At 41.3% G+C, this 14,544-nt stretch overlaps 1 protein-coding gene across 3 annotated transcripts in view; it reads left to right on the forward strand.

Moving 5' to 3' along the window:
* The window catches only part of ASXL2 (ASXL transcriptional regulator 2), a 130,844-nt gene extending 118,186 nt beyond the window's left edge, over positions 1 to 12,658 (forward strand). For all 3 annotated transcript variants that reach the window (XM_027033360.2, XM_053201132.1, XM_053201133.1), the window contains 2 exons: positions 684 to 1,401; positions 4,184 to 12,658. In XM_027033360.2, the coding sequence (XP_026889161.2) occupies positions 684 to 1,401; positions 4,184 to 6,655 (3,190 nt within the window). In that variant the 3' untranslated portion in view covers positions 6,656 to 12,658. The remainder of the gene's footprint in view (positions 1 to 683; positions 1,402 to 4,183) is intronic.
* Positions 12,659 to 14,544: the final 1,886 nt, after the last annotated feature.

The raw sequence follows: 14,544 nt of genomic DNA on the forward strand, positions 1-14,544 counted from the left end.
AGGCCACACTATGGAAGTCCTATCAGTTCACTCCTGGGATAGCTCAGAGGCATTGGTCTCGGAATTATAGAACTATACTAAATGAAGTTTAAACAGGCTTTCCAGAAACTCCCAAGTTCTAATTTTCAATGCTTGGAGAGTGTTGACAGCCAACTCCTGTCTCCTCAGGGGCCCTTAGATTTCTTGGGCCAGCCTTTCTCAGGTGCTGCAGAGCAGAGTTGATCAGGGTGTGTGGGTCTTGGCCTTTTTTCACTTCCCTTGTGAGTAGTCTGTGATGCTTGCTTCTAGACAAGGTAGCCCCTCTTACATGCAAAAGTAATGATAATAATTAACATTATTGAGCTTTAATATGTGCTAGGCACTGTTCTAAGTACTTTACATGCATTAACTTAATAACACCAATAGTATCAAGTGATGAATCTCAGTATATAACTGAAGAAAGTGAGGTACAGAAGGCTAGTGACTTACTCAATTTCACATGGATCTTATCAGAGCCAGGATTTGCATCCAAGCACTCGAACTCCAGAGCTTCACTAATGATGATAATGGTGAAGATAACATGTGAGGAATACCTCCTATGTGTCAGGGTTCCTTCTAGGCATTGCCATATACTATTATCTCATAATGCTTTCAATAACACGAGCCGTTTCTCAACTAGAATATTTTTTTCTTCCACCTTTTAGTTCTGGCCTGAGCCTTGAGGATTCAAAGAAATTAACAGCCTCGCCCAGTGATCTCAAAGTAAAGAAAACCCTAGCAGAGCAACCAAAATCCATGCTTCCTTCAGAGGCCTCACCTGCCAGTACAGTCCCAGTGATTCCCCAGTTAGAGTCTAAAGAAGAAGTGGCACAAGCACCATCCCCAGTAAGGAAGGAAGAGCATGAAAGCCAAGATCTGGTGCCGCCGAACTCGAAGCCCACAGAGCCCCTATTGTACTCAGCAAGCAATACCCAAGAGCTTGGCGGCACTGTTCCCATCAAGTGCCCTAAGGATGATGAGCTCTTGGAGCAGAAGCCAGTTGCCTCTGTTGAACAGGAGTCTGAGAAAGAGAATCATCTCACTACAGTTTCTAATTACAACAAAGATGAAAGCCAAGGAGCTTTAGTTACGTCCCCAAACAAACCCAAGAGTCCTGGGGTGGATAAGCCAGGAATGAAGCCCATAGTGGAAACAGGTCCACAGGAGACCAGTATGAAAGAACCTCCATCAGCTCTGACCGATCACAGCCCAGAGAGCCTTAAGAGGAAATCTTGTCTCCTCCAAGAAGAGTCCCCTGTGAGCTGGGAGAAAAGGCCGCGTGTCACTGAGAATCGCCAGCACCAGCAGCCATTTCACGTCTCGCCACAGCCCTTTCTCAGTAGAGCAGACAGGATCCAGGTGCGAAAAGTACCGCCTCTCAAGGTAAGTGAGTGGGAAGAATTGAGTTTCTGGTCATACTTATTAAATTTCAAGTCATTTGTGTTATTTCTTAATGCAGAAGCAGTTGTATATATTTGATAAGCATGTAACTGTGGTCTTACACGAATAAAATTATTAATAAACAGGCATTTAGAACTCCATTCCTACAGATCTTTTAGTTTTTGAGTAAGTAAGGTACCTGCATATCTAATGTAGACTACGTCCGTCCACCCACCCACCCCTGCTGGCTACTCTTATATCTTAAAATAGTTACCGATAGTATTCTGTCTCATGTGGCAGAATAAGAAATATGATAAGAGAAGGAAGTCATCGATGTGATTAAAAGATCTGTCTTTGGGGCACCTGGGTCGCTCAGTTGGCTAAGCATCTGACTCTTGGTTTTGGCTCAGGTCATGATCTCATTGTTCATGGGTTTGAGCCCCGTGTCTGGCTCTGCACTGATAGCGTGAAGCCTGCTTGACGTTCTTTCTCTCCCCCCCCCCCCACCCCCGCTCCTCCCTTGCCCTCTCTCCCTCTCTCCCTCTCTCTCTCCAAATAAATAAATACACTTAAAAAAAAAAAAAGATCTTTGTAGCGAGAGCGATGATATTTAAGTGTACCTTGGCCCTTTTCTTACTGCCATAACTAATTTGATGTTCTGTGGCTCTAGAACTACCTTTAGTTCCACCTTTTTTTTTTTTTTAAAGTATATTTACTTATTTTGAGAAAGACAGAGATAGTGTGAGTGGGGGAAAGGCAGATAGAGGGGGAGACAGAATCCCAAGCAGGCTTCACACTGTCAGCACAGAGCCCGACATGGGGCTTGAACTCAAGGAACCTTGAGATCGTGACCTCAGCCAAAGTTGGACGCTCAACAGACTGAGCCACCCAGGTGCCCCATCTTTTTAAAGGAAACATTTGTGGCTGCCTTGAGTCACTGCTGGTTTCTTGAGAGAAGGTTTCTTCTTAGTAAGGTGGAATAGCCTTGCTAAGCTCTGCTGCTTAGGATATGTCATTAACTTCCATGTTAGTGTTATATTGCTGCGTATCAAATCTTTCACATTCGGAAAGCAGTATCGCTAAGATACTATATAAAGACTGCTTTTAACCAATAGTGAGCCCTTTAAAGCCCAAATACATTTTTTACTTCTGATATAAAGGTTTAGTAATACTTGGCCTTGTGCTTAATATCAGTTTGTAATCCATTTATTCATTTGATAAATAGTATCTACATTTTTATTAATGGTATTAATACTGTTGTGTCTACTATGAACCCAGGCACTGGGTATTATTCATTCATATTAGGATATAAAGAGAAAAATAATCCACATAGAAATACTCCCCCTCCCCCCCTTTTAATTTAACTTAGTTGAACCAAAGTTGTTCTTTCAGGAAATATCCCTTAGAAACTTTCATTTGCTAGTACTTGACCCATTTCATTTACTACGTGATTTCCCTCTCATTTTGCCTACTACTAATTGTATGACATTCTTCATGACTTCTTAAAAAATTTTTTAAACATTTATTTATTTTTGAGAGACAAAGCATGAGCATGGGAGGGGCAGAGAGAGGAGGAGACACAGAATCTGAAGCAGGCTCCAGGCTCTGAGCTGTCAGCCCAGAGCCCTACGCAGGGCTCGAACTCACAAACTGCGAGATCATGACCTGAGCTGAAGTCGGATGCTTAACCAACTGAGCCACCCAAGCGCCCCTCTTCATGACTTTTTAATTTTAAGATTTATACACTTACAAATCTCACCCTTTTAAAAAATTTTTTTGAGACTTTTCTACCATGAATGCTTTGCCAGAGAGTGTGATTTTTATGAAAATCACTTTTACTATTCTTACAGTACCGTGGCTTGATTCTTTTTTTTTTTTTTTAATTAAATGCCCTAGAACATCTGTAATAGTTATTTGTTCCTTTAAACTCTAGCAGCTACTAGGAGGGGCCAGACTTTGATGCATTCTAATGAACTCTGATAGCTTCTGAAGTATAGTTTCAAATATGAGTCAGATTCCTTTCAGATACAATATTTCATGATATGAAAATCAGTGGTTTCAAACCTGATAAAAGCATTTTTCCCTAGGGTTCTAATTTGTAAATTTTGGGATAAGACTCAGAGCGCATATAGTTTTAAAAAGCTCCCCAAGTAAGTATTAGGCCAGCCAGGGAGGAGAATGACTATAGCAAACATATATATTATGTGCATCCTTCCTCATGGGATGGGCAGAGTGGGGTGCGTCTGTGGATTACACACTGTCTCTGTCTTCCAGTGCTATCTAGAAGCCTCTGTCATTGAGATAATTCAGCCTATATGCTTAAGTGTACATGGGTATATGTGTGTAGAGCAGAAGAGAGCAAGAATTTTTCCTTGGACCTTGGAAGGAGAGCTAGGAAGACAAAGACAGTGGTATGCTTCTCACACACACACTTTTGAAAGCGCAAATACCGTAGAAAGGTCTGTATCATAAATAATAAGCAGTTGTGAGTAGTAATGCCATTAGGAGGGAGTTGTGTTGGGAAAAGTGGTATGGGGATTTGGGGTGGACAGGATGTCGGGGGAGGAGAGACTTTGGCACCACTCTAAGAGGTGGAAGGACCCTGGAGACGAAATCGTGTTGCTGTCTCCGCAGTCTGGTCTCTTGGCCATGGACCTGCCACCATTGCCACTGGTGTTGTGCAGTGTTTACCCTACTGGGAAAATTCAAGTGTTGATGAAGTTCTGTTACTCTTGTAAGTGAAAACTAAGCTCTGGCGTTTTCTTTTTCTCCCTCCTTCTTTCAGATACCTGTCTCCAGAATCTCCCCCATGCCTTTTCCTACATCGCAGGTCTCTCCCAGGGCTCGTTTTCCAGTCTCCATCACTAGTCCTAACAGAACAGGAGCCAGAACTCTTGCAGACATCAAAGCAAAAGCCCAGCTGGTCAAAGCACAGAGGGCAGCAGCCGCCGCCGCCGCCGCCGCTGCCGCCGCCGCCTCGGTTGGAGGGACCATTCCAGGACCTGGCCCGGGGGGTGGACAAGGTCCAGGAGAGGGTGGTGAAAGGAAGCCTGCTAGAGGAGGGAGTCCAGACTCAGACAGAGCCCGTGAACCCGGAAAGGGCCCCGCACTGGAATTGGCAGGAACTGGAAGCAGGGGAGGTACGAGAGAGCTTTTACCCTGTGTTCCAGAGACTCAGCCCCAGTCTGAGACCAAGACCCCAGACCAGGCTCAGCCTCATAGTGTCTCTGGAGCACAACTACAGCAAACCCCCTCAGTGCCTCCAACACCTGCCATCAGTGGAGCACGCACAAGTGTCCCATCACCAGCCCACACTCACGCACCCCCACCAGCTGTAGGGAAACTGAGTAGTGAAAAACTGAATCCCACCAGGGCAACAGCCACAGTGGCCTCTCTTACCCACCCACAAGGGCCCAATGATTGCAGACAGGAGAAAGCGCCTTCTGCTCCGACAGATTCTGCTCTCCTCTCTGGTGCCTCGCCTGTTCGTTTTGCAGCTGACGGCACAGTTGAGCCCAGAGTAGGTTCTAGTAAGAATATACCAGACCCTTCAGCCTCGGCAGAGACAACTGCTAGTACGTCAGTGGATATGACTCCCTCTCCTTTAACATCTTTATTGACAGCAGCCACTTTAGAAAAGCTTCCTGTACCCCAGGTCAGTGTGACTGTAGCATCTACCGGATCAGCTCCGTCCTCGAGCACTTTGCCAGTAGCTTCTAGCCTTAAAACTCCAGGAACTTCTTCAAATATGAATGGACCCATTTCAAGGCCAAGCTCTAATATCCCTGCGAATAATCCTTTGGTCACTCAGCTGCTTCAGGGCAAAGATGTTCCCATGGAGCAAATTCTGCCCAAACCTCTCACCAAAGTTGAAATGAAAACTGTTCCACTGACCACAAGAGAGGAGCCGGGGGTAGGAGCCCTCACAGGCACCAACGCAACAGAGATCAGCAGAGAGGAAGTTAGTGAGAGGCAGTCTCGCCCAGCTCTACAGCCGCTGGGTAAAACCTTGCAAAATAAGCAGCTCCCCCAGGTTCCAAGATCCCTCCAGCTCTTGACAGGTAAGGATCTGAGGGACTCTAGCATTGACACACACCAATACCAGGAAGGACTAAGTAAAGCCACTCAAGATCAGATCCTTCAGACTCTCATCCAGAGGGTTCGGAGGCAGAATGTTCTCCCGTTTGTGCAGCCCTCCCAGTTCAGCTTCACTCACTCAGGTTTCCAGTTAGAGGATATCTCCACAAGCCAGAGGTTCATGTTGGGTTTTGCTGGCAGAAGGACATCAAAGCCTGCAATGGCAGGTCACTACTTACTTAACATTTCCACCTATGGCCGGGGTTCAGAGAGCTTTAGGAGGACCCATTCTGTAAACCCTGAAGACCGTTTTTGTCTAAGTAGCCCCACTGAGGCCTTGAAAGTGGGATATACAGACTGTAAAAATGCAACAGGAGATAGTAGCAGCGGCAAAGAAGAAGATACTGATGAGGAAAGTACTGGTGATGAGCAAGAACCCATCATGGTGAAGGAGGAGCCCCAGGCTTCCCAGGGTTCTGGCAAGTGTGAAGCAAGTTCAGGACCCCACAGTAGAGAGACCCCATCCACCAATGATTGTTTAGCAAAAAAGAATGTGAAGGCGGAGACACCAGTGCATGAGCAAACCACTTTAAGCAAGGAGAATTACCTGTTCCCTAGAGGCCAAACATTTGATGAAAAAACCCTAGCCCGAGATTTTATTCAGGCAGCACAGAAACAAATAGCTCATGCAGTGAGAGGGAAGACGATGCGTAGCAGCCCTGAGCTTTTCAGTTCTGCTCTCCCTCTGACTGCAGACAGTCCCACCCATCAGCCTCTCCTCCTTCCACCACTGCAAACCCCAAAGCTATATGGAAGCCCCACACAGATTGGGCCAAGCTACAGAGGCATGATCAATGTCTCCACCTCGTCTGACATGGACCCTAACTCTGCTGTACCGGGGATGCCTGACTGTAGCCAAGTATCTAGCAACGTAGGTGATGTCATGTCCTTTTCAGTGACTGTCACTACTATCCCTGCTAGCCAAGCTATGAATCCCAGCAGCCATGGCCAGACCATTCCTGTTCAGGCCTTTCCTGAAGAGAACAGCATAGAGGACACACCTTCGAAATGTTACTGCCGATTGAAAGCCATGATCATGTGCAAGGGGTGTGGAGCGTTCTGCCACGATGATTGCATCGGCCCCTCTAAACTTTGTGTCTCCTGCCTTGTCGTTCGGTAACAAGACTAGAAAGAGAACATGCTGTAAAGGAGGCAGGAAGGGAAGGGTTGACGAGATGTGTTTTTGCATCCTTTGGGAATCACAGAAATAAATAAGGAGGTTTCAGTTGTCTTGAGAGACAAATGTTACTTAATCAGGAATACAGAGTGCAGATCTTACATTTCAGAGGAAGAGCACCTTGTATAGTAAGTCTAGGTCAAGCAAGACTTTGTGAATTTGTGACAAGTTTGCACTTACAAAATCATGTAAATATGTCACATTTTGTTTTAACGTTTTTCCAGCTGTTTAGGTAATGATGTATTACTTTAAATTCAGATTTATGTTCTGCTTCATGTGACTCTGAGAAAACTTTAATGCCATGCATGGTTACAGGAAGCTGTCTCTCTTCTGTCCTTTCCTAAGTGGCCAGGAAAAGGAAGGAGTTGAAGGGATGGTCTGGAGAAAGGACCATTCAAGCCGATTATGTCATGACAGTCTGACTGCAGGCTTTACATGGATTATTCAGCCTTTGCAGAATCTGGAGTCAGGGTTTGCTCAGTCCCTTTATCTTAGACAGGAGGAACCTTCTTAAGTTCAAATTTTTCATAAGATGTTAATTTCACAGGTAGTATTTCAGACTCCAAAAGCTCTTGACCTGGTTCTTGGCTTCCACAAACCCGTGCTGTTGCCAAGCTCTCCGCTTGCAGTTTGTGGATCCCTGCCCTCAAATCCCACTACCCTGCCCTGAGACTGTGAATGTGGCCCATAAAGGGGATGCCTCTCCGGGCCCCTGCTGTTACTGTCGCCTGTGCAGGGCAGCAGTTCCGGCAATAACATCCAAGTACTTTGTCAGTCGTGGAGCTTACAAACAGGTAGGAAATACTAGGACAAAAGTAACAAATAATATTAATGATGGGGTGATTTGAACTATGTGTTTTGTTGGGCAAAGGAGTAAAAGTGCAGAAATTGTTAAACTGAACATACAGAACTTTGGAAAACGGTTTTAACACTAGAAACAAGGTAGTCTTTCTTTTCCTCTTCTTGCCCAACCCGTTCCCTGATGTTCTGTAGTCCTGCTGTCGCTGCAGGAAGAAAAGCCCTTGGCTGTCACATTTGCCCGTTCTGTTAAGCCTGTTTGGACCTCCCAGGCATCTGAGGAGTATGGAAGAACCTTGTTCTATATGACTCTGAACACAGTGTGCACGCATACAGTAAAAGTTAGACACTTTTCCTGTTTGAGAAAACCTGTTGTCTATTTTGGATTACTGGTATCTATGCACTAGAGATTTCTAATGTAAAGGGGCCTCAGTAAATGGCTAAGGGAACATCTAGAAAGGAGAAATTAGCTTCACAGTTTTGTTACTTGTTTTTGTTGACTTTTTTTGTTTCCTTTTTTATTCTTTTAAATCTTGTCTCTAATGACTGAAGAGGTTTTGAGCACATATATTTAGGTCATGGTTAAAGAACATTAGAATAAATCTACAGTTTATCAGAATTTGGTATCGAAGAATTGGGTGTTGTCAATGTGCATCTTTTGCATATTGATTTTAAGTTTCCTAATTTCAAGTGTATAAAGTAAAAATATTATTGCAACCTAGTACACTTGTGGTTGTACTTAGTATTCAGGATGTGATATTTACCATATGCAGAACAGTGTAAACTTATTAAGTCACATTCCAGATTAGAAGAAAGTAGACAGTAACACTCTTCCCCATTCTGTTACCCATTCTCCTCCTTGCCCCATAATATACATGCTTGTAATACTTTTGAACCCCATAAGAAACTTACTGCTACACTATTCTTCAGTTTTTGTTTTTGTTAATTTTTTGCGACCCAAGGCAAATACAAGATTAATATCTGTGTTCCAGTTTCAGCTGAGACAATAGGATGCCCTCCTAACTTCCCGTTTTCTTCGTGGCTTAAAAATATGAAGGCTGCAAGGATACAGGGGTAAAGATTAAGTTCTCCAGCCAAGATCCAGTAGGAAACAGAAACCATGCTTCTGTTCCCCAGACTGTCAGTACCCTGGACAGTCCAAGGGAGGGAGTTCAAAGCACCTATTGCTGGGTTAGACTCCCCATACTTAGCTTCTTCACTCCCTGTGTCCGTGCCAGGACCGAAGGCGGTCTGTGCGCTGGAAGTGCCTGAGTGATTCAGGACGGACCCCATGCTGAACGTTAATTACCAGTTTGGATTGATCAGCGTGAGTTTTCTTCTTTGCGCCTTTGCTGTCATAGAAAGTCTCTCTTCCATGGTTCTCCTAATCTGAGGTTGGACAGACTAACCAGGAAAGGAGGAAACGTATCAGGGATTTTCAAGTCCACTTGGAGAGCAGACCGTATTGTGCCTCTTCATCTTGACCAGGCTCTTGCAGATAGGCCCTAAGCATTATGATTCCCCAGATTCTCCTAACAAATAATACTCAGCTAATGAAATATTTGCATTTACAAATGTCCCTAAAACAGAATTTGTCGTCTAGGTACACTGCCTCAATCTTGACAAAATGAGAGAATAGATTCTTTTGGGTTGGTAGTAAATTAAATACAATCCATTTGTCAGTTCGTTTCAAAACAGTGGTTTCAGGTAGAAAGTCATTTTAAGAGCTGAACAGAAAAGCAAGAGCAACAATCCAACCGTATTACAATCTGACTCTTTTGAAAATGAAGCAGTAGGAACAAGAAAGATCTTTGTGTTGTTAAGAGCATGGGACTCCAGTACCTTTGAAGCAGTTTTTATCTTAGGTTTTCAGAGTTGCTTTACCTTTCAGTTCAATCTGAAAGGTTGTGGATAAGTGCTAAGCTTATTTTTGTGGTATGTAGTTGCACTATTTCCAGTGACTAGTCAGGCATTGTGCCTGATGCTTATACCTCCAGGGTATGCTTCTCAGCCTTCAGATACCTTCCTTTGTAGGTCACCTTGGGGAGAGAGCATTAACAATAATCATCTCAGTCTTACTTAATGAATGTTCTGAGTTGTCTAGTAGAGAAGGCTCCCTGAATCTTAAAAAAAAATTTCCACGAAAATTCTCCAGCCTATTAAACAAACTAAAGCCAAATAACCTGGAGTGTTTGCCCTACTATTCCTTAAACCCTGTGCTCAAGATACTGAAACTATATGTGATGTCCCATGTAACATTTCTAAGAATAAGATCTGGCAAATGGGACGTTTTTCTTGGGGTAGGGGAAGCATACTAGCATGGGCTGGGAAGGCACCCAGATGTATGTGTTTTAGGAATTCTCTCAGATTTAAATAAATAGCCAAAGGAAGACCTCGTTGCCTTCTGGGTGAAGGTGTAAATTCACATGTATTAATAACTTGACAGTGACCATCCTAATTGCTTATTAATTGCCTTTCTCTACCTTAGAGTCCTTAAAGAACTGTTCGGTGAAATGACTTGTTATAATGAGGGGGTCTTCTCTGGTCAATACACCACTATTTATTTCTAGAACTCACTGTCCGTGAGCAGCGCCAGGGTTTTCTCTGTGACCTAGAGGTTTCACTTTCACAGCAAGGAGGGAAAAGTTCCCATTGCATTACAACAACGTGCTAAGTAAAAAACTTGGCCAGTGGTAGCTTTCAGCTCAATTTGTAGAATAGTCCAAAGAGACTCTGAGAAACATGATGATAGGCAGGGATCTTTCCTGCCATGTTTCAGTACCTACATACCTATTGAAAGGGAACAATAGGTGAAACATTTCCTAAAGTTGAAGTAAGAGCTTCATAGATTCTTGGTTACTTTATTTTTTTTAATGCTTTACATTTGATACAACTATTAAAGATCAATTTTAAAAATAGCTTTCCAGTAATATATTTTAAGTAATATATATTTTAATATCTATGTAAAAAGTGACAGTGGAAGACTTTGAATTTCTCATATATGGTATGTTTAATGTAGGACCTCACTGTTAAGGCACAAATTATTACAAAGGAAGTTACTCTAAAGACACTCAGATTATTTCCGAGAAATGCAATAAGGGGAATAGTTTTGAAGTTTATTTTTTATTTTAAAAGAAAATCAACTTATTTACCACAAGCTATTTTTTTTCCTTCTGGCTTATAAGGTTTGTACAGACTGGTTTGGTAAATGCTAAACTTTTGTGTCTTTTGCCTTTTTAAAGGAATTGTTAACATTGGAATTGAGGGTATGTACAGAGAAGTTGGTGTCAACACCATTTAAAAAGTCATATTTTTTCACAAATATAGAAAAATCATTTTACATAAGAATTTTAAGTATTTGCAATAAATATATGTATATAGATTGTATGTATTCATATATTCTTATTTTTCATTTTATTATTAAGTAAAAGATAATTAAAGTGAAAATAAAAACCTTGGAGTTTTTGGTGAATCTTGAGGTCTGACATCCATCTGAGAGCGGTGTGGGTAAGGGCCCTCAGCTGTTGCCTTATATTATCATTGGAAGATTACCACAGATTGTATAGAGGAGTGAAATGAGGAATTTGGTGATAAACATGTCAGGGTAGCGTATTTCTTTCAGAATTCTAGTAAAAATGTTAAATTCACCTTATCTGTCTGTCTCTGTTTTCACCCTTGAACTGTTCTGTCTCTTAACCACCCTGGTGTTCCTGGGAACGTTCAAAACAGACAAACACAAAAACATGGTGTGCCCACTGTTTACTTCTGTAACAAAGAACGGTAAGAAAATATCTCAGGGGGAAAATAGGTTTTTCTTTCTCAACAATGGTTAATGATTCATTAGCAAACATTTGCTGCCATCACCTTACAAGCAGTAGGACTACGTGAAGAAATAATCTCGTGAAGGTAATTGAAAACTTTTTTTCTGTTTCCCAGTTCTTCTCTAAGGAGTGAATTTCCTAAGCAGTTCTGTATCCTTCCTGATTTATCTGGAGAGGGAGTTTCCTACCCAGTTTTAGGTCCTTGCTGGTTGATCTTGAGAGCTGGAAGAGCTAGGAGAACTTGGGTTTTGAACTGCCCAGTGTCAGGAAGGCAATTATGCAAATACGGAATGAGCCAAATATTAGGAGAGCTTAGCTGCCCATGGTCCCATACCTACAGATAGTCTGCAGTCCTGTTCAAGAGAATTTTGTGGTTGCAAATACTTGGTTTTAGGATACGATTGAAGGAGCAAAATGATACCTAGATAGTCTTTGGAAATAAAGGAATCTAGCCCATTCTTTAAAAATGAATAATTTATACATTTATATTTTGGAAATTAATAAGGGTATGTAGAATGCTTTTTAAAAGACAGCCTTATTATTTTTCAAAAATTGACATTTCAAACATTGGCGTTGCCCAAAGACATTGAATATCGTTTACCCATCCAAGAGAACAGCACTGTAAATCTTTGCTGAAAATGCGCTTTTTTCTAAAGGAAATTTCTGAAGTCTCAGGGAATATCTGCATCCTCATAATTCCCATATAATAAATAGGAGTGAAGGTGAGATATTAAATGTGTTTACACCAGTCCATTATGGCCTTTTACAAAGCCATCCCCCCATTTCCAGTAGATATAATTATTTAAATGGGCCTCCTACCTCACCGAAAGTAAAATTCATATTCAGGTAATGACATAGGAGCCTAAATGTATAGTTGATCTGCAGTTGAGTGAGAAAGCAATATAGCAGAACACAACTTCAGCTTGAATCCCCAACTGTCCTTTATTTACATCACAACCTTAGAAACCTGTGTTCATTGCTTTTGACACTACTTGACCATAAAGTGGTCTTTAGAAATAAGATTTTGCATACTGTTTCTAGCTGTTTTTGTGTACAAATCATGTTACTCATTCACATATTTCTTGGAGCTCCTACTATGTGCTAAGCACTACTGAAGTTCAGGTTATACAAGGGTAAACAAAAGCAGCCATGTAAATTGCAAAAGGTCTTCCTAAAGTAGTAGTAGCCATACAGCGTGTGTCTAGATAAGGGCTCAAGGAGTAAATATGTGCTACATATTTCCCAAGACATAATGGAAATTTAAGTGTAAATGAATTACAGAGGTGAAGCATTTGAGGCACTGAGCGAAACAGTGGCGAGACATGAAGAAAGAAAAGAAAGGCATTGCCCCTAGGTGAAATAACAGTGTGGAAGTGAAGAGCCATGTTAATAAAATTTACATTTTCTGAAAACAATCATTGGAAGATGTAGAATTCTTAATAGAAACGTCAAGAAATTTCTTAGTAACATCTTAGTTGAAGAGAGAATCCCTTTCAATTAATTCTGGTCAGTGCATCAGGAAAGATGCTATCTGTTATTCTCAGCTAACCCTTTCTAATAACAATTAGGTAAATAATGCAGCCTTCCTGTCACTGATGTTAAAACACAAAGGAAGCTAAAGGGAATTAAAACTAAATCTTGATTTTCGTCTTGTAGTCTGGTGAGAAGGAAATGTATCCTTTATTTTATATTGTTAAAAATGTTGTATCCGTGCTTTTTCTCCAAAGTGGATAAAATTAGTGTTTTAAAGTTTTTTATTATAATATTGTAGAACTGGCTTTCCCCTCCCCACCCCCATCTCTAAGTCACAGAACTTGAGTTATAAGAAACTTCAGCAGGATTCTAGACCTAAAATTTTTAGTGGCCCAAATTCCCAATTCTTACTTTGAGACTGTCTGGTGTTTAAAAAAAAAACAAAGTTTTTAAAGGATAAATCATTGTGTTTTGTTAGTGCTTATTCTTGAAACTTCCTTACCATTTATCTTTAACCTGAATTGCTGGATTTGCAACTCAAATTCTGTATGCCAAAATAATCCAGATTCACCTTTCGGTCAAGAAGGTATTTGGTGTATTCCACTGTGAAATGTCTCAGCTTTGTCCAAGAAGCAGGAGGGTGGGTATCCTATATTTTCACAGTATTTGGTGACCTTAAACAAAAGATTTGGTTTCTTTTATAGAGACTTTATAAACTAAAGAATTTCTATACCTCCATGGAGCTTTCAGTCTTAACCTATAAAGGGCATCCTTGGAAAGACTTCCTTAAACTGGGAGGAGGGACTGAGCCTTGAATGGAGAGCCAGAGACGATCAGCTGGGCAGATGGGCTGTGACCACATAGTGGACTCTCCTGAAGAATAACTTCCAACTCAATGTCCCTGGTTTTCCAAACTCAAAGAGGCTAACGGGAAATAAAAAACCTACTGATTTCCATCGTGACCGCAAAACCCAGAGAATGCCTAGGGGAGAAGAAAGATAAACCCAAGATTGGGTTTAAAATAGGTTTAAGTAAACTTGGGGTTATTCTTAACTTTTTTACAAAATGATTTTTTTTTTTTTTTGTTTTTAAGGTTTTGGCTTCACATAATGTTACATTGCCATGATTGGAACATGGCATTTGATTCGAGACATTTTGTAGGCTAAGTAATGGTTTTCTATTGAATCATCTAGTGGCAACTTTTGCTACTGATCAGGATTTAGGTCTATACACCTGTCTGTTAGATGACACAGATGTTGCTCGTAAACACTATTAAGCCAACTTGAGTCAACATTGAATTTTACTAACTTTAATCATGGATCCTCTTTTTAAGTAGTTAAAATTCAGATTAGTCCAATAAGAAAGCAATGCATTAAATGATATCAAAATATTTGAAGATACTTTAGAACTATTTTGCACACAGCCTATTTCCTTTCTATGGAAAGTGTGGTACAAAAAAATGTTACTTTCTTGGGTCAGTTCTTTCTAAGAGTCAGTGTCTGATGTTTTCAGATACCTAGAGCTTGGACATGATGGAGTTGGACTTTGAACCCCAAGTAAGCAATTCTCATTTTAGGATTTCAGGCAATAGCAATTTGAAGACTCTGGTGACCTCAGCTGAACCTATATGTAATCACTTACCGCAAACTTTAAATTAATGAAACTCTTCCAGAGTCTCATATTTTGGTTTCCTCTTTGTTGCATAAGGAGATAGATACTGGTCTGGGAAAGACCTGACAA

This window comes from Acinonyx jubatus, chromosome A3 (assembly GCF_027475565.1).
Source record: "Acinonyx jubatus isolate Ajub_Pintada_27869175 chromosome A3, VMU_Ajub_asm_v1.0, whole genome shotgun sequence".
In the NCBI taxonomy this organism is placed as follows: domain Eukaryota; kingdom Metazoa; phylum Chordata; class Mammalia; order Carnivora; family Felidae; genus Acinonyx; species Acinonyx jubatus.